General features: G+C 54.1%; 1 protein-coding gene across 1 annotated transcript; it reads right to left on the bottom strand.

The window, feature by feature from the left end:
* Window positions 1-15: 15 nt before the first annotated feature.
* GPR156 (G protein-coupled receptor 156) lies at window positions 16-24,376 on the bottom strand. The gene is made up of 10 exons (XM_062618631.1): window positions 24,324-24,376; window positions 15,758-15,926; window positions 13,220-13,353; window positions 10,876-11,011; window positions 9,587-9,697; window positions 8,500-8,625; window positions 7,939-8,034; window positions 4,515-4,751; window positions 2,534-2,692; window positions 16-2,016 (listed from the first exon to the last, which is right to left on the bottom strand). The coding sequence occupies exons 2-10, from the start codon at window positions 15,860-15,862 to the stop codon at window positions 835-837; spliced, it is 2,286 nt and encodes a 761-aa protein (XP_062474615.1). The 5' UTR covers window positions 15,863-15,926; window positions 24,324-24,376; the 3' UTR covers window positions 16-834.

Here is a 24,376-nt window from a genome sequence, read left to right as displayed (position 1 = left end):
ATTAAGCAGACCGTATTAATTTAAACAAACCTCATTCCAGATCTGTACAAACACATACAGAAGGGCAGAAACACAAGGCAAAAAAGAAAACCCAAGAAGAACCTTTTCAGATCCTCTCTTACGATCGCTAGCCTGTCTTTCCCTTCAGCTCTGACCAGAGTCTCACCTACAACTGTGCAACTACACAGAATGCAAAGACACCTCCAGGGACATCACCTTCGGACTTCGCTTCCTCATTCAGATGCTGCTAAAAAACCCCAACCCTCAAAGCCTCCTGATGAGGTCCTTGCTTTGCCAGGGAGCAGCACACCCCAGGTGAGCAGCAGCCTGCAACTGCTTCTGGTGTCCGTGCGTCTCCAGTCTCCAGTGGGTTGTGATGCTGGTGGGAGGCTCTGCATCACCAGCCTTGGGGGAAGGAGTCCTCCATCTGTCTGTGGTGTGCAAGAAGCCACACACGGTTCTGGCACACAGTGCTGTTTCCCTGCTGCACTGGAGAAAGCCCTCTGAGATGATGAAGGTTGGGCTCTCCCAGGCACCCTGCCCTTCTTTCCACTGCCAGCACTAGGACGGACAAAGGTGCTGGGTATCTGTGGGGTGCAGGAAGCTGCCCAGAGTAGCCAGGACAAAACCAGTGGCAACCACCCCTCAGCCAAACACGGTTTGCAGTCACCACTGACCAGGCTGGGGCTGACACTGCAATCTAAGCAGGGCAAGGTTTATTCCCAACCCCAGATGCCAGCACAAAACACATCCTTCAGAGGCACACGTGGCTTTGAAGACAAGTGGTGTTCCAGGGGAAGGAGGGCACTTGCCTGCGGGCAGGGCTGCTCCCCATCACACGAAGGTGGGTTTCAGATCCTCTTTGAAGTTCACCACGGGCTGGGGCCCGCTCTGGTGCTGTGTCCGGTGGCCCGTGCAGCTGCTGGGCTCTGTGTCCGTGTCCGTGCTGCTGCTGCCCAGGGAGCCGCGCGGGCTCTGGAAGCAGACCTCACAGCAGGGCCGGTGGCAGCCGTGGAACATCTCCTCGGAGCTGCTGCTGCTGCTGGAGTCCGAGTCCGGGTAATAGTACAGGGAGCGCAGGGAGGGCTCAGCAGGTCCCCTTAGGGTGCCCTGCCGCCACCGCTGCTCCCGCAGGATGCACAAAGATCCCTGGGATTCTGGCCATCCTGGCCATCCCTCTGGCTGGAGGCAGGGCTCCCCAGAGGTGGCTGGAGGGGACGCTGCTGGGGGGTGCAGGAGCCCTCTGCCAGCCGTGTCCCCTTCCCTCCCCAGGGAGATATGTGCTGACTCCCCACAGCCCCAAACGCTCGCCTCCTTCCCCCCACAAGGGGACACGTGTCCATGGCAGTGGGCAGAAACAGGGGACAGTGGGATCCTCCGCCGCCGTCTCGCCAGGTAGGGGCTGAAGGGTGTGTGGCTGCCCAGGTAGCCCTCCTGGGTGCCCCACATTCCTTCCTGCTCTCCTAGGGGACCCTGGCTACCATGCGGGAGACCCCCAGGTAATACCGGGCTGCAGGTTTTGCCATCCAGGCTCAGGTCTTGCAGGATTTCCCGCAGCTTCTCACTGCTCACATAGCTGACTTTGGGGGACGACTCCCAGGCCACCCCAGCCGAGATGTCCTGGTCCAGTAGCTGCTCCGAAGGCTGCCCCTGTCCCATGGGTGTCCTGCACTGCTGGACATCTTCCAGGCCACATTCCACTTCATCCCTGTTGTCAAAAATCATCACCCGAGAGCAAACGGGCTCGTGGCTCCCATGGCTCGCGTGTTTCTGGAGGTCCTGGGCATTGCTGCAAAGAGGCGATGTACCCAGCAAGCAGGGAGGCTGCCACCCATCCCGCTCTGCATCCGGGGGGCAGCAGTCACCCTGTATATCCCCACACTGCCCTGTGCTCCCGGTGCAGGGAGCTGGCGGCATCGCTCGGGGGTCGCAGCCGCTCTCCGCAGACATCAGCCTCATCAGCTTCTCCTTGGCGCTGCTCACTTGCTCCTGCAGGCTCTCGATCACGGCGTTTTTCTGTGTCAAACACACCCCCCCCCCCCCGTCAAGCATCAAGCACGGGGCAGGCAGAGGGCACAGAACAAAAAGCCATCACCCTGCTCTGCGAGAGCCCCACTAGCAGTGTGTGTGTGACCTCGTCCTCCCAAGGACCCCCCCCAAACCCCCCCAGATGTGGGTGCACCGGGACCGGCAGCTCTATGAGCTGGGGGTGCTCCTGGCCGTGCAGTGCAGGCGAGGGAGCAGGAGGCTGGAGGCAGAGCACCTCCCCTCTAAATTAACCACTTCTGACTGTGCTGTGGGAACCAGGCTCTCCTGCTCTTCTCCCCATGTGGTGGCTGGTTTGTGAAGTTGAAACCCTCCTGATTATGCTCACATTTTGGTGCTTTGGGGTGCAGAGCGCTGTGACAAAACAAAGCAGCTCCTCCCCTCGGGAGGGAAGAAGCCAGAGGGGGATTGCCCTTTAAAGCCTTCAACCCACAAAAGGGAAGGGGAGAACGCGGTGAGGCTGAGGGAGGCCGACAGAGCCCGGTACCTCGGTGAGCAGCCGCTTCATGGAGTTTTTCTCCCCTATGAGCTGATAGAGCTGCTCCTCGCTGTACACCGAGCGGCAGCTCCTGCTGGGGCTGGTGAAGTATTTTGCCATGTGGGTCGTGGTTTGGCTTTCTTCTTCAAAGGCTTTCCACTGCCTGAGCTGGGGAGAAGAGGAGGGCGTTATCCGAGCGGCACGCACAGCCCCTGCCGGCGCGGCGGGAGGCAGGCGCAGCTCCCAGCGCCAAGGAGACAAAGGGATGGAGAGGGGAAGACAAAGGCAGGGTGTGATGGAGGAGCGGACACGGGCAGCGAGAGACACGGCAGTGACACTGGGAGCCTCCCACCCATCCAAGCCCTACCCTGGCCCTGGCTCCACAACGCACAAGAGGGTCAGTGCCTGCGCTGCATCCTGAGCATGCTGTTAAAAGCCCCCTCCCTCTTCTCCCCCGTCCCTGACTCTGTGACAAACAAAGACTGTGTCACACACACCTCCTCATCCCCGAATCACCCGTGACAAGCTGAAAACCAGCAATGCTCAGTATCCGCTTTCTCATCTAGTGTCTGCTGTGCGCAGCCCAGCTCCAGCTGCTTATTGATCTCTGATGAGCAATAGAAGAGCAAGCTCATTAGGAAAAATAAGCTGATGAATTAAACGATCCAAGTTAAATAAAATGCTCAAGGCCCCCAGGCTACAGCAGAAAAATGGCGCAGGCAGAGTGCAAGCACAGCTCCTCAGCTCTTCTGCCCTCACTCCGAGAGACCTCACGCTTGACAGAGCATCACCAGCAGGCATGGTGTTTGTCAGGGGAGGTTTGAATCCTGCTCCCAAGGGCTGCTCATCCAGTTGGTTGGGACCCTGCAGTTAAACTGCACCAGCTGAGATAGAAGGGGACCTCTGGACATCATCTAGTCCAACCACCCTGCTCAAGCAAGGCCAACTGGAGTAGGTTGCCCAGGACCATGTCCAGCTGGGTCTTGAATACTTCCAAGGATGGAGACCCCACAGCCTCTCCGGGCAACCTGCTCCAGTGCTTTGCAGCTTCCACAGAACAAAAACAAACCAAAACAAACCCAAACCAAAAAGGTTTTCTGATGTTTAAACAGAATTTCCTGTGGTTCAGTTTGTGCCCTTCGTTCCCTGTCCCATCAGCCCACATCACAGAGAACAGCCTGACTCCCCCTTCCCTGCTCCACCCCATCAGTATTTATACACATCCCTGAGATCCCCCAAACCCTCTCTTACACAGATGTGTTCTTTCTTCAGCTTTACCTCTTCCTCCCTTTCTCACCTCATTTCCTTGAACCCAAACATCCCTCCAAACATTAAACTGAGTAAACAACTGTTTCCTCTCCCTGTAACAATGGAAGCATTTTTCCCACTAATGTTGTGACCAGACACCAGGCTGCTCCTGGAGGACACAGGAAGCAGGAGAGCCTCACCTCGCCACAAAAGGCTTCCTTCAAACACCCCTGTGTCCTCCTCCTCCCTTGTGCCAAACCCCAGCTTCCTTCTCCAAGAGCAGAGGGGACAGCCTTCCCTGGGGACCACCAGCCACAAAGACTCTGAGCCTGGTGAGGCCATCTGGATGGCCAGAGCCTGGCGCTATCCCTGCCCTTGGTGGGACTGAACGTATGGGGTATGAGGAGAAGACAGCTGTATGAAGGACAGATCCCAATACCCATATAAAGGAGGAGGAGGGGGGCAGCAGCTGCTTTGCCTCCCCGTGTGCCCTCTGGCACGCTCGTGCAGGATGGGTTTCTAAGCAGCACCTCTGGGATGCCCCTGCACTTCTTGGAGACTCAAGGGACTTGCCTGAGGAAGCAAATCCATGAGGGGCTTGGAGGATGAGGTGTGCAGGTGAGCCCAGACATGTGGGGAAAGAAGCAGAAAAATAAGCAGCTTGGGCCACATGGCTGCAGTTCTCAATGTCCAAACCCGTGCCTGTTTCCAGGCAGGCGGTGGGACAGACGTGACAGCATACCTGTGGGACAAAGATGAAGCAGTTGATCGTGGTTGTACACACAAAGATGCCTCCAGAGGTAAAACCAAACAGCAAGTTGTGCCAAGCACGGAAGAAGCGGTGAACTAAGCAGACGGTGCTGGCAGCCAGGAAAACGAGGTTGACCCCAACGATGAGCGTCAAGGACTGGTTGACTGGCGGGGAGCTGACGTTGTCGGTCAGACCGGCCAAGTAGGTCCCATACAACAGGAGGATGCTCTGGAAGCAGAAAAGAGAGGTTTCCAGAGTGTGGAAAATTACAGCCTGATGGTGCCAACCCCCACGTCCTGCTGAGCCCGGTGAGCTCAGATACACTCAGCCCCATCCTAATTAACACTCTTTGATCTATAATGCAGCCCTTCAGTGCGTGGTGGTGACGCTGCAGCAAACGCCCCATGTGCTGCTGTGGGTCAGAAGTGGGGCTGGGGGGGAAGGCAGGAGTGAAGGTGCTGGCAGGCCCTGGGGGTCCCGACTAAGGGGCACAAGGAGCTGAGGGTCAGGTCTGAAGGTGATGCCACAGAGCAGGGCATGGCTGGGAGAGGCAAGATGTGAAAACCTCTCCTTGGGCAGCATGGAGCAGGAGCAGCAAAGACAGACGGGAGACAGAGATCCCTGCAGGGATGCAGCGGTGCCATCAAGGAGCAACGACATACCTCTGAGGGAGCAGGAAGGAGATTCAGAAGGACGTTCAGGAGGAAAAAGCAAGGCAGAAGAAGCGGAGGTTTAGACTGGAGGGAAGAGGATGTAGTTGGTTCCTCTTTAAATAGAAATCCAGGAAACTCCCAGGTGCAATCCTTCTCCCTTCCCTTGGCTGTTTCCTGCCTGACCCTAGTAGCAGTGACAGGGGCTAGTGAAGTGCACTGTACACAGAAGCCCTCTCTCCCTTGGAGCAGGGCAGTTGTTTCAGAGCAGGTTTCCTTGTCATGGTGCCCCACCAGTGTCCCACATATGCATCTTTCCAGCGTGCCTGGGGTTAAACTACCCGGCAGGATGAATTCGTCCTTTCCCAGGGCATGCTGTCAGGAAACGCTGAGTATTTTTTGCCTGCCTCTGTAGTGCAAGGCATGGTCTGCCTTAGGAATCATAGAATCACAGACTGGTTTGGGTTGGAAAGGACCTTAAGATCATCCAGTTCCAACCCCCTGCCATGGACAGAGATGCCTCACATCAGCCCCCAAGGCTCTGTCCAACCTGGCCATCTAACAAAATCCCTGCTTCTGCAAGGACCCAGGACACAGGGAACAGGACTCCTACGTCACTCCTGTGCTACCCAGTAAGTTCAACAGTTGACCTTTTGCTAAGAGATGTTGAATTGCTATTTGGGCATCGACCAGTGCTTTGTGACCTACAATGCAAACGTGCTGTAGATCCTTCTGGACTCCCCCATGCTGTGGCTGCTTGATGACCACAATGGCCACTGCCAGGAATAGGGTCTGAAGGGACACTTTTACAGGCAAAAAGTGTTCATGTCCATGGTCTTCGGTGAGACTCCCAGCTTGAGAGCACCATGAATTCCCAAGGGAGGTTGTAGTAGTAAGATGTGCCTCCCTGGAAACTAGGCTGATGCCCATCCCTGCTTCATGGGATCCGCACCGGATCCTAACCGTGTTCACCATGGCACACCTCCAAGTACGTGGCCAAAGGCAAGCCAGCTCTGAGCAAGAAAAAAATCCAGCACCAGAGTCGCATTAAAATTCACATAATCTATCTGGGACACAGACAACAGCACTGCTGTCTGGTGAACCAGGGCTTTCAGGGAGCACAGCACTAAGTTGTTTGTTTGTTTGTTTGTTTGTTTTAATCTTGAGCAGAGAACTTTGTTCCTAATTCCAGGCATGTCCTTGGCCAATCATTTCTGTTCATTGCTCTGGGCCAGGAAAACCAGGATAATAAACTGAGTGGTTTCACAAAGGGCTGAGCACATTAATGCTGTGGAAGCTAAGAAGTGCTATGTACATGCAGAGATGGAGCCTACACTCACATGAGTGTAAATCCAGATTAACTCCAGGGAAACCACTAAAGAAACAACTGTAGTAAGATCAGGTTCAACACAACACTAATGAAGAGTACCTGGGACTGGCAATGGGGATGTTTGATTTCAAAAAAGCAGTTTGTAGGAGCTGTAGGTGAAAGCATTACCTGTCCAAACCCTAACAGGGGACAAAATGAGAGCTGAAGACACAGCACCAAAGGCCAACAAATGCCTGCAGTCCCTAGCACCCAAGGACTTTAAAGGGCAAGCTAGACTAATGTATTTAAAATGAAGTGTAGTGGGGAAAAGGACTTGGCCATTTCGCAAAGTCTCTTTCTGTTCTTTTTCCTACAATTTTGGGTAGATGGTCAATGGGCTACAGGGATGCTGGAGAGGGACTCTTCATAAGGGACTGCAGCGATAGAACAAGGGATGATGGGTTCAAACTGAAACAGGGGAAGTTCAAGTTAGATATAGGGAAGAAGTTCTTTACTAGGAGGGTGGTGAGGCACTGGCACAGATGGCCCAGAGAAGTGGTAAATGCCCCATCCCTGGCAGTGTTCAAGGCCAGGTTGGGCAGAGCCTTGGGTGACATGGTCTAGCGTGAGGCATCCCTGTCAACAGCAGGGGGTTGGGACTGGATGATCTTAAGGTCCTTTCCAGCCCAAACCATTCTATGATTCTGTTTTACACTGAGTCAGAAAGAAACTGCCTGTACTGCAGGCAGAGATGGAGCCATTCCCAAAGAAAGGCTGTGATCTCACAAGCTTCGTCAACATCAGCTTTCTGAAATGCGTCCAGCCTCTGCCAACCCAGGGACACATGAGACCACAGCTAATTACAGCCGTAATTATACCTACATAGTTACATCAGTACACATAACTCTCCTGGAATAAGAATGGCCATGAGCAGAGCTACATCAGTGAAAGTGTACCTCAGCGGTATAATTTAGCTGATACACATCCTGTATGGGTAGGCACCAAGCACTTGTCATCAGCACCTCCTTGAGTTGGAGTCAGAGGACTCGGGGGCTGAGCCACAGAGTGCATCTCTGCAGTGGACAAACACCTGAGGCCTTATGGAAAAAAGCGTGCTCTAGAAAACAGTAAGACACAAGTTTTAAGAAGGGAGATGGGTGAGGCAAGGAGAAGTTGCAGGGAGAGAATTGGACAGTCAATATGGGCACAGTGGATGTGAAAGAGATGGTGAAGCAGGGCAAAAGTGGCTAACAGCTTTTACAAGGGAATGCAAGAAAACATCCACGTGGGAAGGACTGGAGATGGGAGTGCTTCCAGGATGAACAGGAGAAGCTGGAATGTGCAGTAGGCATGTAGCGTAGGCAGGCAGCGAAACTAAGAACACTGCTGAACAGTTTAGGCTGGGAGGCTGGGAGAGGAGAGCTACAATGGGAGAATCAATAAAGAGGTTACGTACCTTAAACCCTAAAATGAGAACGAGCCAAAGATCGGAATAAAGAGATGCGCAGGACTGCACCCGGCTCACTGAGCAGGTCATGCCTTTCTCTGTCGCCTAGGAGGCAAGGGGAAGGCAGGAGTGAAGGCTGCTGCCCTGGCCTGGGAGCCAGCACAGAGCCTTGGCCAGATAGGTGTGCAGATAGGTGTGCAGCAGGTCTGCTCTGTAAATTCCTAAAGGAATGGCCAAAGCTGGTGCTGCCAGGGGGATTAAAGCAAGGAACATTTGGGCTCTCTGCTGCCTAAAGGGCTGGTTCAGCTTTTCTCTAAAGCACCTGCAGAAGCCATGGACCTCTCCTTTGTCACCCAGGTGACCTGCACAGGCCTGGAAATTTTGCAGCAAACCCTCACCTCTGCAATAGACCAGACACAAACCCAACCCAGAGCACCCAGAAGGCTTTCTGGCTTCTTCTTCCTTCGTTTTTAAACAGCACCTCCAAACACCTGACCATCCACTAACTCAGTGCAGAGAGATCAGACAGGACACAGGGCAACCTTCCACTGTCTCTCCTCATCCTCTTACCCGGAGCGAGACACTGAGGCTTCGGAAGCATTGGACTGGATCAGAGAATACCCACGTCAAGAGCAGCACGGCATCCACCAGCACCAACGCTGCCACCATCGCCAGCAGCTGGAGGTCTTTGATAATCTGCAAACAATGCAAGAAGCAAACACTACCGTGAGGGGCAAATGGGCACCAATGACCTCCATCCCCTTGGGTCTCTTTCTGGTTGTTTCTTCCAAGGGATACATCCAACCTAATGCTTCTCCCAGAGTGGAGTCCAGTGGCTCACCCAGGTCTGAGTCAGCCACAAGATCTCTGTCTCAAGCACTCAAAACTCCTGGAGACCTAACCAGGCTAACCAACATCCCTCTGATGCTGGAGCTAGCTGGTAAATGCTATGACAGAAAACAGCTCTCCAAAACAAGAGCATCATTCCTTACACTCGTATCACAAGCAGAGAACAAAACAGTAGGGAAAAAAAGCTGGTAGGGTTATAACTTTGCAAGTCTATCACAGATCCTGGTGCCTCAGGAATGGGAGTGCTTGCTGGTACCCACTTCTCATCTCACCTTTCATCTGAGACTTAATTTTTTCACTGTTGGAAAGCGGCCACCAAAAGCTGTACAGGCACTGTTACACACAAATTCATACCTAGCTGGCTCCCATTTCCCTCCCAGCTGCTGTATCCCCTTCCTTCAGTGGTGCAGAGGAGCACCCAGCTCTCCCTCCCTTCCTTCAAGAGCAGATCAGATGCCTGTGAGGATACCTGCTTTATTTTCCTCCCACAAAACCCATCAGCCCAGACCTGGGCACAAACAGTGGTGCGTAGCGCAATGAAGGCACGTGGCCAATGTAGAATGAGAACAAGCCCTCTCATGGTGATGGGGCTGGGATGTTCCACCAGGGAACAGGCAGCCTGGCAGAGCACTTGCTTGCCTGCTCATGTCTCTCCGTGCAGGAAGAGATGCACAGTGCCCAGCCAGGTGTGAAACCCGCGCTGTGACAGTGGTACCCATCCTCATCACGTGCTGCTCTTCCCTGCTACCCCACACCAGCCTGGGGCTTCCCGGTGTCCCCCCACCCCTCCCGGGTGCTGTGTACTCACCACCCGCTTGTCCGGCACCCGCTGGGTGAACACCCTGTAGAGCCGCCAGCTCTTGCCCAGGACAGGGCCGAACACCAGCGAGGTCCCCACGCAGAGCAGGCAGAGCCGAACCTGCTGGGGCAGAGCGAGGGACTGAGGGGGCAGCTCGCAGGGACACCCGCACCCTCCCACCCTGGGGTGCAATAAACATGGGTGCGCATGTGCTTGTGGCCTTCCGGAGGGTCACATCGCATCACCCACTGACCATAGGGTGAAATGGATGAAAAGGCACACACTGCTCCTCTGCTCTGCTCTGGTGAGACACCACCTGCATCCAGCTTTGTTGCCCTCGGTACAAGAAAGACATGGACCTGCTGGAGAGGGTCCAGAGGAGGGACACAAAAACGATCAGAGGGATGAAGCACCTCTGCTGTGAGGGAAGGCTGAGAGTTGGGGGTGTTCAGCTGGAGAAGATGCTGGGGAGACCTTATTGCGGCCTTTCAGTTCTTAAAAGGGGTCTATGAGAAAGATGGGGAGAGGCTTTTTAGCAGGGCCTGTTGCAACAGGATGAGGGGTGATGGTTTTAAACTAAAAGAAGGGAGATTCAGGCTGGATGTGAGGAAAGAATTCTTTACAATGATGGTGATAAAACACTGGCACAGGTTGCCCAGAGAGGTGGTGGATGCCCCATCCCTGCAGACATTCAAGACCAGGCTGGATGTGGTTCCGGACAACCTGATCTAGTTGCAGATGTCCCTGCTCATTGCAGGGGGGTAGCACTAGAGAAGCTTTGAAGGTCCCTTCCAACCCTAACTATTCTGTGATTCCATTTCTCTGCCAGTATGCCGCCGGCTGCCTTCTCCTCCCCACCGTGAGACGCTCATCCCTGTCAGAGAGGCAGGCAGGGAGAGGCAGGCAGCTGGTGAGCAGCAGGGGCACGGAGGGTCCCAGCACCCATAAATGGCACCTCCATTGATTCTCCTCAGCCCCGTGGATGAGCGATACAGCAGGGGCTGCTCTCTCAGGGTGGCTGCCCCAGGCCAGCCCACGGGGGCTCATCGCACAGGGCAGCGTTTTGATCGAGATCTGCTGTGTAGCCAAGAATCACGCCTGCAACTGGGGCTTGCATGAACAGCAAAAGCCATTCAGATGGGAAGTGTCCAGTTGTGTTTTGTGTATATGGAAAGCCAAATGTGCCCAGCAGCAAGGTGGTGACAGGCTGCAGCCAAGACAGAGCATGTGCAAACATGTATGTACATGCACATGTGTGCATGTATGAAGGCACCCATTCCACCAAACCTCTCACTCACCTGAATAAGCTTTTCCACCGAGTCTCCGGACGGCAGGCTCTGCTCCTGAATCCCAAAGAGGTAAGCACTAGTGTAAGTCAAGCCACTGCCCAGCAGGGTCACAATGTTCAGATTGGGGCTGGACATCTTCACGATCCTCCAGGAAACAAAGCAGGGAAGGTGGTGATAGTTACTGAGTGTCATGACCTGGCAGCACAGGGGGAAGGTCCCCTTACAGGGATGATGATGGCCATAAGGGATGCTGACACACTGTCTCCTCCCAGGCCCTGCTCTTCACACCTCCCTCCTCCAGAAGCTCAGCCGTTGCTCCATGGGACATATCCTATCCTCCCCTTTAAGGAGGGCTTCACTCTCCTTAAAGCATTCATTTTGCCCTACACCACTACTATAGGACAGCAAGATCCCTTCTCCCCAAAGCAAACAGATACCAGGCTTGCCCCATGGCACCTCTACCCCTTGCATGGTTCTGTGGCACGGAAAAGCATCCCTGAGGCAGCTTAAGCCAGTGTCTTTATGGACAAAATAAAGTGGCTGCACATCCCCACCACGGCACAGAGCCGGGGGAAGCAATGTCCCATGGCCTTGCAGGTGGCACACAGCACAGCGGCCAGCTCTGCACCCCCTGATTCAAGGCCAACATCTTCCTCCACTGTCCTCTGCTGTAAAGGAGCAGAAGTGGAAAAACCTCACCAAAGCAGCCAGGGTGACTGTCCCCAACAGTAAACTTTGGGTACAGCAGCTACAAATGCCTCCAGGAACAGGTTCTTCCCACTGCTCCTTCCTTGGAGGAGATACCTCCACCCTCAGCACAGCCTCAAAGGCAGGAAGCTGCCAGCAATGTTCAGGTTACAGCTGGTCCTCTGTAATTTCACCCCATCACTCATAATCCTGTAACTGTACTCAGGGAGGGGAGAATCGACCCACCAATCTCTCTCGACCTGTTACCCTTCTCCAGCAAGCCCATCAAGTGAAAGCTGCAGCTCCTGCCATTCCCCCGTGTAGCTCCATCCCTTCTGCTGCTAAGTCATTTCATTTCTTTACCCTTGAGCTCCTTCCTGGCTTGCAGCCTCACAGACACAGAGCCTGGGACTCAACCTGGCTCTCTCCTTCCCCTGCCTTCCTTGCTGTGACCCAGCCCCTGGGAAAGATACTCATCAGTTCACCCTCTCAGCTGCACGCTGAATAAGGCCTCCTTTGCCCTCCCAGGTTCAGTAGACAGACCAGTATTTATTTGCTACAGTGCAAATAAATAACACACATTCATTACAGCTTGCTCTGGGAATATCTTCAGGGGCCTAAACAATTTGGGAATCAGTTAAGATGCTCACCAAACCCACCACCACTTTGCTTCAGTAAATCAAGTGCTTGAGGCCAGGATGCAGGTCATAGGGCTCAACAGAAACCCTTAGGAGCAGGACCTTCCTGAATGCGTGGTGGTTAGAAGGAATATTAACTCAACCAGAGCACTGAAACGGCAGCAGCCCAGCCTGCATACGGATGCACATCTCTGTGCAAAACAACAGCACATGGAGCACAAAGGCTTTTTGAGGTCAAGCTTGGAAAAGGGATTTATCTCAGGGGGGAAGAAGTAGTTGAGAGACCAAGGGACCAATGAAGCTGGGGAGAAGGTGGCAAGAAGGCAGGAGAGACATCTGGAATTGCTGAGGAAGACTAAGTGCTGGCTGAGGCAGTTTTGCAGAGCCTTCTGCTTGATTTATGCTGCATTCAGGGAGCAGGACTTTTTACATCCTTTACATCCTTTGTACAGACTGAATAGCACCAAGGAAAGGCTGCACTTCAACACCAGCTTCTCTTACCAATGGGGATCATGTTCCCCACCAATATGCACAACCACCAAGCTGTGGCCCAAGTGGCCCAACAGCAGAAGGACATGTGCACACTGTGGAGAGCATGACAGCTTTGTTCACGGAGCTATGCTGCTCAAACTGATGCTCTCAGGACTGTGGAGTTGAGAAAGAGACCGGGTCCTCTTTCTGCTCAGTCCTGTTGATGGTTTTATTGAATAGCATCTTTGGGATGAGACCATGCGCTGCTGCCTGTGCCAAACCAAAGGGCATCCATGCACTCTCTTGTTCACAGCTCCCTGCCTTTGGGAGGAAGGGAGCAGTCTGAGCAGGACTGTTTCCACCAGTGATCAACACTGGGTGTGATGGAGAAAGCTTCAATATCCCTGGAGTTGCCCTTGCTTGCCCTGTGCTGCTCCCTCATTCTTGTACCCTCCTGACCCTTAGCTGGCCATCCGCTCAGAGCGCGGTCCTGAAGGAGCCCAACCCCACTGCTCCAGCTCAGGGGAGCTCTCACAGCAGGAAGGGGAAGCCCTTACCTGTTTTTCCTGAAGCGAATGGTGAAGACAAGAAAGAAGAGTGCCAGCAGGACTCCTCCAGTCAGGAATGTCCACACGACTCCCAGAAGAGCAGCAGAGAAGGATGGGGAGCTCTTCCCACTGCGGTCAGATGTCTGCAGGAGGGAGAAGGAGTGAGGAGGAAGAGGACATTGCTGACACCACTGAACCAGACCAGGGCTAGTGAGCTGTGTGTAAACTGGACGCAAGCTCTGCCACTTGCTGAGTGCACAGGAGGAAAGGGCAGACCTGGACCCTTCATCTTAAGGCCAACTAGCCAAATCCATAATGAAGCCATACAAGTGACTCAGAAACCTCAGGCAGCCCTGGTTGTGGGAGGGGGGAAAATAGGCGACAGTTCCCCACTTTTCTCTGGAGAAAGACCCCAGTTTGTAGAGCACTGCTTTGGGAATTGGGGAGCGCATCCTTGCCTCCCACCCTCATCCCTACAAACTGCAGGTACCCAACCAGCTGGGCGACATGGCCAGGAGCCAGTGGCACAGAGAAGGGAGTGGGACAGTGTTTGTAAGCTGTGTTAGGCAGTGACACACTGGGCTGGGCTCCACCTCTCCCTGCTGGTCCTTGGTACACAACAGCTGAAAACTGGCTTCTGAGGGACACTCCCAGTGCAGGTGTGATGGAGGCACCTCGCTCCTTGCCTGCTGGCAACCTTATGGTTTTACATCTCCATTTAAAATACTCCCTGCTATCTCCCTATTAACATAGGCTGGATAAAATGATCCCGTGTGAAACAAGAAACCCATTTCCGCTGTGGATCTAAAATACTCCAGCATTTTAACAGGGTCTGCACGTGTGGGCTGGCTCACACACAGCAAAGTATTACTTTTACTTAATTTCCCTTTAAGGGGAAGGAAGATGACAGGGACTGAGCTGTCACACACCTCCTCACTAACTTCTCTGGTGTTTCTCAGGTATTCCAGTTCACCTGAATGCAATTTCTATGGCAGAAGGCTGTTTTCCTGACAGCTGCCACTGCCCCAGATTTTCATCTCTCCCCGCAAGGTCTGAGCTGTTTCTGCTTCCAGCCTTGCTAGAAATAAATCTGCAGGCCGAAGTCAGTCATTTGAAGCCAATGCCTTGTCTCCCTCTTCCCCAGCTGAGCTCCTTTTCCTCTGGGTAAGCAAGAACATGGCACAGCCTGGAGAATTAAAGCCAACACATAACTCTTAAACCAAAAACGTGTCACTGCCACGTGAGCACGGATGGCTCTTGCCAGCCCACAGGCTGGAGCTGCTCTGGTCTCAGGGTAAGGCAAGTCCCTGGCTGGGAGACGCAGCCAGCCAAGAGCTGCTGCTGCTGTGTTATGCTGGGATACAGCCCTGCTTTGCAGCAGTGTGAAGGGATCCCTGGGGATTCATCTCTCTCCTGCAAACTGCTCCCCACCTCCTCTGCCCATTCCCTGGGGGTCTTCTGGCTCTCTGGGAAATGAAGACCGCACCACACAGTGGAGGTGGTCAGCCACGTTGGTCTCCCTCCCCTTACACCAGGACCTGCTGTGAAATACCTAGAATCAGGACTATCTTCCCTCCTGCCCGGAGCTGATGGGGCTGCTCAGGGCTGGTACAAGGCTGTAATGCCATCCTAGTTCTGTGTCCTGCCTGGTCAAGCCCGTGAGCAGCACCTGGCTTTCGCCACTAAGACGAGCAGGGCAGACTTGGCATCCCAGGGCTCCCACACTTCACCCCCAGCTGCATCCACCAGCAGCATCTTTCCAGTGCTGGCCGCTGCTGAAAGCATTACTGCACCCTTTTCCCAGGAACCACCCAAGCATCAGAAACACCTCTGTGGTTTCCACCTTTCCTTTCCAAACACATACGTCCTGTCTCCCCTCAACCACTGTTTCCCTGGATGTTGATGCTACTTGAAGTTGATGGAGCGCTTTGTTTACTGCTGAGCTGAGTAAATCCTGGCCCTAGCAGGGGGAATATTAATTGCAAGGCAGCTGCCTGAGCCAGAGGAGCCAAGCAGCTTATGGTCTTCTAATTAAAGGCCCATGGTCCTCCCGAACATGGTGGAGAACCAGGCGGGCCAAGCCTTGCTGGTCCATCCAGCAGCCTCATGCAGAGCCAACTGCAACTAAGTGCATCCCAGCGTCATTTCTACTGGCTTAGTGGTAGGGGGAGGTACCACTTATTATAGATGATGACTTTTAATTAAATCTGGCTCTATTCATATTTGAAAAGCACTTTGAAGTTCCAGGGGATGGGAAAGGTCAAGGGCAGAGGAAGCATCCCAGGCCACTCCTAAGCGGCTGTCATGCTGGGCAATGCATGGGAGGGCTGCTTGACACAACTTGGCTGTTGTGGCTGCTTCCTCACCTTCTGGCTAACTGCTGGGTGTCATCTAGACAGGGCTTGTCTTGGAGGCCATCCCAGGAGGTGACAGCATGCTTGCCTGTGGCTGGACAGCTGTGCCCCCTCGCCATCCCACCCCTCCACCCAAATCCACTCCTTGCCGAGCAAACCCCTGCCAAGAGCGCTCCCCTGCCTCCATACGTACCACTGTGACAGTGCAGAGCTCCTGCAGCGCCCGCTGATGCTGCTCCTGGCTGCCAAAACTGGAGCTGCCATTGCAGAGCTGGGAGCAGTTGAATCCTGGCTCCATAGCACATCCTCAGCCGTCATCCAGCCGTACCTTCGCCCCTGCCAGAAGGACGGGGGATAGCTTTCTCCAACAGGAGGAAGCCTTTGGTGTATACCACATCCCCCCCATCAGGAGGGTGAAAAGAAGGGGTCCAGCAGCCTGGAGCTGAGCTTACCCCAACTGATGCAGTGCACATCCAGAGCCAGGACAGGGAGCACCAACCTCCCGCCGTCCCTTGGGGTGTCCTCAGCAGCAAGGGGAGTCAGCACAGGGTGCGCGTTCCCATGGAGCACGGTGGCATCCCAAGCCCCGCTGTACCGCCCTGCAGAGCAATACACAGCAGGGTCACAGCAGCCCCTGGCCCCTACACCCCAGCTGAGGACCCCAAAACAGGAGCTGTGCTGGTCCGAGCTGGACATGGCACCTGGCACCCCAAGCCTGATGCAATCCATCACCCCCCACCAGTGTGATTTCAGGACATCTCTCCATAGGTCTCTCCTATGCCAGCAGCTGCTCCCATTTCCTGGCACATTCACTTCTTCAGGCAAAGAACCAGCAAGTGAAGACAACAACAAACAGCAACAAGTGTTGCCGTCGCTTAATGGGACCTACACCCAGGCCCGGGTGAGCAGGGGAGGAAGGCACTTGAATTACACACGTACCACAGTGTTTTGGCTGACGTGGCCCAGGCAGCAGCCCGGCCAGCTGAGGAGCGGGCTCTTTATTAAGGAGATTTAAAAGCCTGGCACCTCCGTGCTCCCCATCCCTCCCGGCGCTCTGGCTGCCAAGGTATTGTCCCCGCCTGCTCCCGCTCCCCTCGCACCACCTTTGCCTCTGTTCCCTCTTTCATTTCTCTTTTTGGTGGGGATTTTAATAGGCCTCATTACCATTTTAGACATGAGGTCATACTTATCCTCAAGCATCCTTTCTCAATTACCATTGTCACTGGTTTTAATTAGCTTCCAGTGCACGACCATAAGCAAGTCTCCCGTCGTTAGCAGCTGGGGAGGAAGCGTAATAGCTCATTCCCTATTTGCTCCTAACAACTGGTAGGAGGGAAAAATATATCCATATCATGCTCCTCCGGGCTGCATCCCGGCTGAGCATCCCCTGTGCTCACAGCCTGCGCCTGGCCGCCGCTCCATCCTTCCCTGCTGCTACTCCCAACATTTTGATCCCCTCTCCTTACAAGTCCTTCCTTTGGAAAAACTCCCGTCATTACCTGAACAAAGAAAGAGTGAATACAAATGAACTGTGGTCACCGGGACCTGGTCTGAAACTCGCTGATCTTCATGGGAGATAATCATCAGGATTCAAATGCCAGAAAAGCTACGGGTGCCGTTCCCAGCTGGTGTAAACCGATTCTGAGCTTTAAAGAAGTCACTTACAAGTCCCAGCTCAACAGGCCACACATCCGCAATGAGCAGAGCCACCTCTGCAGCAACAACCGCAACTCTTCCGCTGGCAGAAGCTCTGGTGTGCTGTGGGTCTGGATGCTGTCCTGCCTGCGCCAGGACTACCCCCAATGAGATCAGCTCGACACGTCCTGCAAACACAGTATCACACATTACCCACATGCATGATAGAGGCTTTTCTCAAGAGCACTCTCCATCAAGCCTCCCTCTCTCCTTCTAGCTTGTAGCAAACCGGGGTGATGTTTTCCCCCTCCAAGGAGGGCCACGCTCTCGGGGTTCCCATACCCTTCATCGCTCAGGCTGAGCCATCAGGTGAGGTGTACAGCTGCTGGAGACATGGTGCTAACGGCTCCCACACAACATTGATAACCAGGCCAATTAGCACTCATTAGTATGCAACAAAGCAAGCACTAGTGTGGCTGTTGCCACAAGGCAACTGGTATTTCCAGCCAGCAGGAATGCTGCTCCATGGCCTGGAGAGCATCCAAGGGGGACAAGTGCTGGGGAGGGGGGGGGGGTGTCACTGCCCTTCAGAGTGAGGTTGGCAATGACTGGGGGACAGACAGCAACACAGGTAAGAAAACAAATGCTTAAGATGTGGGGTCTCTTGAGGACAGACTTGTTGGGTTTTGGGGGTTTGTTTTGAAGGTCAAAACACCCAACAGTTCTGGTAAATCACTTCTGGAGCAGAATCACAGCATGGTTTGGGTTGGAAAGGACTTTAAAGCTCATCCAGTTCCAACCCCCTGCCAAGGGCAGGGACACCTTTCACTAGAGCAGGTTGCTCCAAGCCCATCCAGCCTGGCCTTGAACGCTGCCAGGGATGGGGCAGCCACAGCCCCTCCGGGCACCCTGTGAGCCTCACCATCCTCATTGTAAAAAATGTCTTCTTTACATCCAACCCAAATCCATCCTGTTTCAGTTTAAAACTGTCATCTCTTACCATCTGCCACAGGAAAAAGCCTTTTTCTGTCTTTCTTTTCTTTGTGTACTGAAAGGCTGCTCTAAGGTCCCCCCTTAAGGAGCCTTCTCTTCTCCAAGCTGAACCAGCCCAGCTCTCTCAGCCTGGCTCCAGAGCAGAGCTGCTCCAGACCTCACAGCATCTCCATGGCCTCCTCTGGACTCACTTCAACAGCTCCACATCCTCTGGTGCTGGGGGCCCCAGAGCCAGACACAGGACTGCAGGGGGGGGTCTCATGAGAGCAGAGCAGAGGGGGAGAATCCCCTCCTTTCACCTGCTGCTCACGCTCGTTTTGATGCAGCCCAGCATATGGGTGGTTTCTGGGCTCAAACACCCCCTGAAACCGGGTCACATCCAGTGTTTTGTTCACCAGTATCCCCAAGACCTGCAGAGGGTGGCTCTCAATCCCTTCATCACCCAGCAGAGGTTAGTTCTCCTTTTGTGTGTTTCTCACTCCAGAAACATTAGGCTTCCATTTGGGTAATTTCAGAAGAAAATTCAGCTCTTAGAATGAGGAAAGGCTGAGGGCATTAACACCTCCTGTTAGCCTGGCCATCACAGAGGGAAGAGGGGAGCAGAGAGTGATGCCGACTGTCAGCGGAGTTTATTGTTGTTTGATTTTCAAACAGCAGACACGAAGGAACACCGAGAGAGCGGTTTCTGACAGCCTGTACACACCATGGGAGCAGCCACACACCTGGTAAAGTGAAAGGCTCACTCAGCTCTGCTTGCCTTGTTCTCCTCCCCTTGCCTCCCTTGGTCTTTGTGGTATTGCATCTGCTGGCTGGCTGGGTCACAGTGGCTCGTATATGGCCATGGCCAAGCGTTGGTGTGCACATGGGCATGATCCAACAAGCCTGAAGCTGATAGGAAACAAGTGACTGGGCCATATGAAAAATAATAGCACCATCATCTTCTAAAGTAAAAAGGAAGTGCTGACTGTTAAAACCAATATTCAGATAAAAGCAATTCGTGGACATCTTAATGGTTGGTCTTCAGGGCTGGAAAACCTGTTTCTTCAGCTCCTTCAAGACTCAAGATTACTTACCTACCACTGCTGAGCAACTGGTAATGCAAAATGCATAAATACTCCTCAAAAGAGATGCAGTTGATGATGTCTAAATGCACATCTTGACTTTCTCAAAGTTTCTTCTTCCCTTCAAGAACTTTCTTTTGAAATAACAGAGGAAAAAAAACCCAAAACTTGAAGAGGCTGAAAAATGGATGCAGCCTGTATGGGCCCAGAGCAGGCAGAATGAACATTTCACCCAACCACCTTTTCACTTTTGATGTAGCACTGAAAGAGAGATTTCTTCCCAAAGAACAAGGTGATGTGCCAGCTTGGTGGAAAACTGAAGATGCCCCATCACAGACAACAGAACAATTGCGTTCAGAAATGCGTCAGTTTTCATGAACCCTCCAATCCTGTCTGGTCATAGCAGCCCTGGCAGAGAAATGGTACATGTAAACCTCTGCAAGGGAAGAGCAGAGCACATCTGGAGAAGCACACCTGTTGAGAAGACAATTGTGTGGCCAGCTGCAACCTGCAGCTTTGCTGCATGCCAGAGAGACAGAGAACAAGCAGGAGGGGAAGGAGCGATGCGCAGAGAGCAGAGCCGCTCCTGGCACCTCAGGAGGGGAGCAGGAGGACCCTGGCTCACCCATCTGTGCCGTTACTACCACTGCTGATGGTAGATGGAGGTCTTCTGGTGGGCTGCTAGACAGGATGCCAGGCCACACACACTTAAACCAGCAAGTCCTCTGGATAACTGTTCAGCGAGATGAACGACACGAGATGGGGTTTTGCAATTCAGAAAACGCTGGCACTTCTGAGACAGGTTCCTGCTTTTCCCTCTGCTCTTCTTGTCCAACAAGATCCCTTCTTGTTTGACCTGAGAAACCTGCAATATTGCCAACCCCAAGGCCATCAAAAAAATCCCAAGCTAGATTTACTGCAACACCCCCCACCGGGGCCAGTTAAAAATCCCGAGTTAACATTCACAGTGTATCTGAAGCTTATTGTTAATTTACATTTAAAGCTTCAGCATCGACCTTGTCACTTTCCCCTGCAAACACGAAAGGAAAAGGAAAGAAAACCAAGAAACTGCACTTATTAATCCTAAAACCTGGATTACACAGTCCCGAACACTGGGGAGCTGCAATGCTGTCACCCTGCTTCACAGGGACTGTGCCATGCTCTTGCTCATGGGATTGCCAGAGCCACCTCCAGGCCTCTCAGGTATCTTCATCCCCATCAGGCACAGCGACAAGATGGGTCAAATCACAGGGCCCAAATGGAGGCATCTTCCCACTCAAGCAGTGTCCCTGGCTATGCTCCCACTCAGGACCCACGCCCAGGGTATGGGTGATCACCACCAGGAGCTGCAGGACCTTGCTGCACGCAAACGCAGGAGATGCAGGACAAGATGCTTTTGTCTCCTGGTGGCACGGGCAGCTCATCAGGTGACTCTGAAACCTGAAATTTCGTGTTAACTGGAGATAGCTGCAGTTTTGAAGCCCCCTCTCCATTTCAGACAGCATCTCCCAGGATCTTGAAGGCAACAGTTTCTGAACACCGACATTACCGATTGCCCCAGAGCCGTGTGTCTGTCCTCTGTAGGTCCCTCAGCTTAGGAGGATGGCACCAAGCTGGCACATTTAGCTCTGTCCCTAGTCTAACTTTGTAAATGCAGGTTAAATTCCCTCCTGGCTCCTTTCAATTCCTTGGGTTATGTTTTAAATTCAAAGAAACCTCCATGCAAAAAGCCATGACTGTTTTGAACTGCCATGCGGTCCTGCAAGGAGCTGACTCACACGTCTCCCACTAGGGAGCTGATAAGGCTTTTAACTCTCCAATCTTAATTACTATACAATAGTAGACGTGAAAGGAATAGAGACAGAATAGACTGGAGATGCTCAAAGGAAGGAAAACTGAGAAGGCAATACCAGGAGACCAGAGGAACATGACCAGAGCTGACGGGGAGGTGAGCCAAATCCCTGGAGCTGCTGCTGAGCAACTTTGTGCCACCCAAAGACCCGAGCCCTCACACCTGCCTGGCTGTAGCAGTGGCTGAGCAGCACGGGGATGAAATGAATGAAAACCTCCAGGTCTGTGCCTCTCCGAAGCAGCTGGGACCTCACTGCCCGTCATGCTGAGCTGATCCCCACTTGCACCAGGCAGCTTGGCATGGCCCCTTGGAAAGCTCCTTCCCAACAACTGTAAGTGACACTGTTGGTACCCCCAGGTGGAAGTCCACCTTCCTGCGATGAATGTGAGACGTCAGGATCCCTGCTGCCAGCCACAAACCCACCATGTGGGGCTACCGCAGGCACAGCTCTACCACCAGAAACAGGGCAGGGGACATGCTCCAAGCACAGCTCTGAGGAGATGCAGTGCTGCTCCCCAGCCCTTCCCATGCCCAAGCCTCTGCCCCTGGATGGAGGTCACAGTGCAGGATGCCCCCGTAGCTGTGCTGTGTGGACGAGGCCACCAGAGTTTTTCACCACTTTGGGCAAAATCTTGGGTTTTCATTATTCCATAACAACTTCATTCATCATTTCCTTTACCAGCGGGACACTGCACCCATAGGTGCTGTTCTGCCTCCACAGAACAACCTCACTGCTTGTGCCCAAGCCCTGTGCCAGGAGGTTTCCCATCCCAAGCTCTGGGCATGTGATAGATGACCCAAAAGTGGGGAGGCAGGCGCTGCCTCTCCAGAAACACACAGCCATTTCCATGCTGGAAAACTGCTTGGTCACCATGCCCTGTGCCCACAGAAGCACAGCTCCTTCCCACCATGCTGCCGGGTGCACCCAAGGAGAAGATATGTGAAAACCCTCAAGCATCCACTCCACAATTTGCCATCCCCGGTAGTTGCTGTAGGGCAAGCAGTGAGCCCCTGGCTGTGGAGCTGGTTAAACCTGGATCCCTGACAGGGATCACTGCTGCATCCCTGCCTAAGGGAGCTGGCACCTTGCTGCAGAACAAGGATGCCATAAGACAAGGATGCCACAGGACACCTTGCTGCAGCTGTGTGACTTGCTCACCAGGACACTGATTCAAGGCACCGTGACAAGTGTCCTAGTGCATCATCTCCGTGCTCAGAGGCTGGGGTCCCTGCCCATCCACATTGCTTCCATTGCCTAAACAATCCTCTCCTTCTTCCATCCATCCGCAGACATGCCCTCCTTCAAAAAACTGCCTTTTCCCAGGCCATTCCCACAAAATACTGCTACCTTCTGCTTTGTGCATCTGCCCCAACCCGCTGCTCAGAGACACAGCTCTGCCCCAGGCACTGCTGCGGGCAGCCCTAGCATCCCTTGCACCCATTAGCTCCCTCTGCCTTTGGGGTGTTTGCCTGATGAACTGCAACACGCTAAACAGCTTCATGGGAAGGCGCTGCCTGCAGTTTTTCCCCTCTTAACCAACTGCACTATCTTCAGAAAGCTGCCATGAATGAGAGGTAAAAAAGCCTGACGATTTAGTGTTTTGATTTACAGGAGAGATCTACCTTGTGGTTGAGGTGTGTATGGCTTAATTACAAAGCAGCAGCTCACCCCCGCTGAAGCTGTCGGCTGCCGAGCTATGAGATGCAGGGGAGGAAGAGGCCACAGAGGGAGTATTTTCATGAAGTTACATTTCAGATGGAGCCTGTGCCCTCGAGAGCTCTCCCCTTCCAAAGCTGGCAGAAACCTTCATGCAACCAGACACCGTCCCCTCACAGCCTTTGCAGCACCAGTGCACCGTGTTTTCATGGGCAGGATAGGATGGCCGGGTTGCAGAGCCCCACAGCCCCAAGCATGGGGACAGCGGCTGACCCGAGCAAGACGGGCATCTTTTCTCTCCTCTTCTCTTTTTAATTCGGTGGGATTTTGGGAATCAATCCCTGACAGAGGAGGCAGAACAGAGCCCCGCAGCTCTTTCACCTTGCCCCGCTGACGGAGCAGTGGGGAGTATTTCCCCCTAGGAGACAGATTTGACTCAAGGCTCTGAGGACCAGAGATGCCCACAGCTCATCTTGCTCCCCTCCCGGCTACCGCAGAGACTGCACCCAGTGGTCCCCTGCTCCTGCTCCTCAACTCTTGTGCTGGGCAAAGCCCCATCAAGGGGCAGGGCCGCACTAAGCATTCCACAAGGTCTGCCCGGCAGGGCTCCATGCAGACAGCAGCGAGGCTCGCTCAGGGGTTGAGAGGTGCAGCTCCTGAATAGGAGGCATGACTGAGCCTGGGTGGGAAGCACTTGTAAACTGTGCAAGCCCAGGGTTTGCAACAGGAGAGGCGCACGCAGTGCCCCCCGATGCGGCAGCTACATCAAGGATGCATAAGAAGCGGCAGCTGCAACTCAACCCTGACAGCTCCCTGTTACCAGCGATCCGGTTTCCTTGGCCTCCTCCCTGCCCCTCTCAGGCTGCAGAGCACCTGTGGGGCAGCGGAAAATCCAGGGCTGGGTGAAGGCTCCATGAGCCACCCTCCCCGAGACGTGGCCAAGCCCCTGGCTGCTGCGTGATGCTCAACTCCAGCGGCAGAGGAGCAAATGTGTCAGGTCCAGGAGTGCCTCCCAGGGGCCTGTCACCCCCGGCAAGCTAGGGCAGGACTGTGGATCCAGCACTGACGGGGCACCCAGGCCCCTCTCCCCCCAAAAACAAGCAGTTGCACCGCGGGATCGGTTGCAACCTTTCTTCTCCCCAAACTAAACCCCGCAAGGCACGCAGCCTGCCCAGCAGCAGCTTCCTTAGAGCAAACCAGCCAGCGCTGCAGCTCCCCATGTTTGCATGCTGCCAGATGCCCCTTTCCCACTGCAAAGTGCCGGCAGCCTCCCGCCCGCTCCTGCAGCCTGCCTGGAGCTTTCAGGACGGTATTTCCCAGAGAAAACCCACCACCATTTCGAGCTCAGGGGTGCGCTCCGGGCGCCTCCGAACCAGCGAACGGCAAATGGGGAGCGCTCCATCCCCAAAGCGCGCCCCAAACCCCGGCCTTGCCCCGCTGGGGGGGGGGGGGCTCGGAGTGCTCCCTCCGCGCTCTGACAGCCCAGCCCCACCGCCTCGCTGCTGGATGGGGGGAGCGGGGCAGCCCCTTCCCCCGCTCCCCAGCGGAGCCCCCGACCCACCTTTAGGGACGGCGCCCGTGCGCGGACCTGCGGGCGGCTGCCTCCGACCGGCC

Source organism: Pezoporus occidentalis, unplaced genomic scaffold (genome assembly GCF_034315485.1).
Source record: "Pezoporus occidentalis ecotype Australia unplaced genomic scaffold, CSIRO_AGI_Poc_V1 ctg104, whole genome shotgun sequence".
In the NCBI taxonomy this organism is placed as follows: Eukaryota; Metazoa; Chordata; class Aves; order Psittaciformes; family Psittacidae; genus Pezoporus; species Pezoporus occidentalis.
Note: the sequence above shows the minus strand (reverse complement) of the source record. Positions and strands in the feature narration are given on the sequence as shown.

Excerpts from the sequence above, each read along its gene's own strand:
- GPR156 (XM_062618631.1), bottom strand. The coding sequence starts at position 15,862 with ATGGAGCCAGGATTCAACTGCTCCCAGCTCTGCAATGGCAGCTCCAGT. Across the intron at positions 13,354-15,757 it reads AGCTCTGCACTGTCACAGTG|ACATCTGACCGCAGTGGGAA; the intron begins GTACGTATGGAG and ends TCCCTCCTGCAG. Across the intron at positions 2,693-4,514 it reads GCTTCATCTTTGTCCCACAG|CTCAGGCAGTGGAAAGCCTT; the intron begins GTATGCTGTCAC and ends TCTTCTCCCCAG.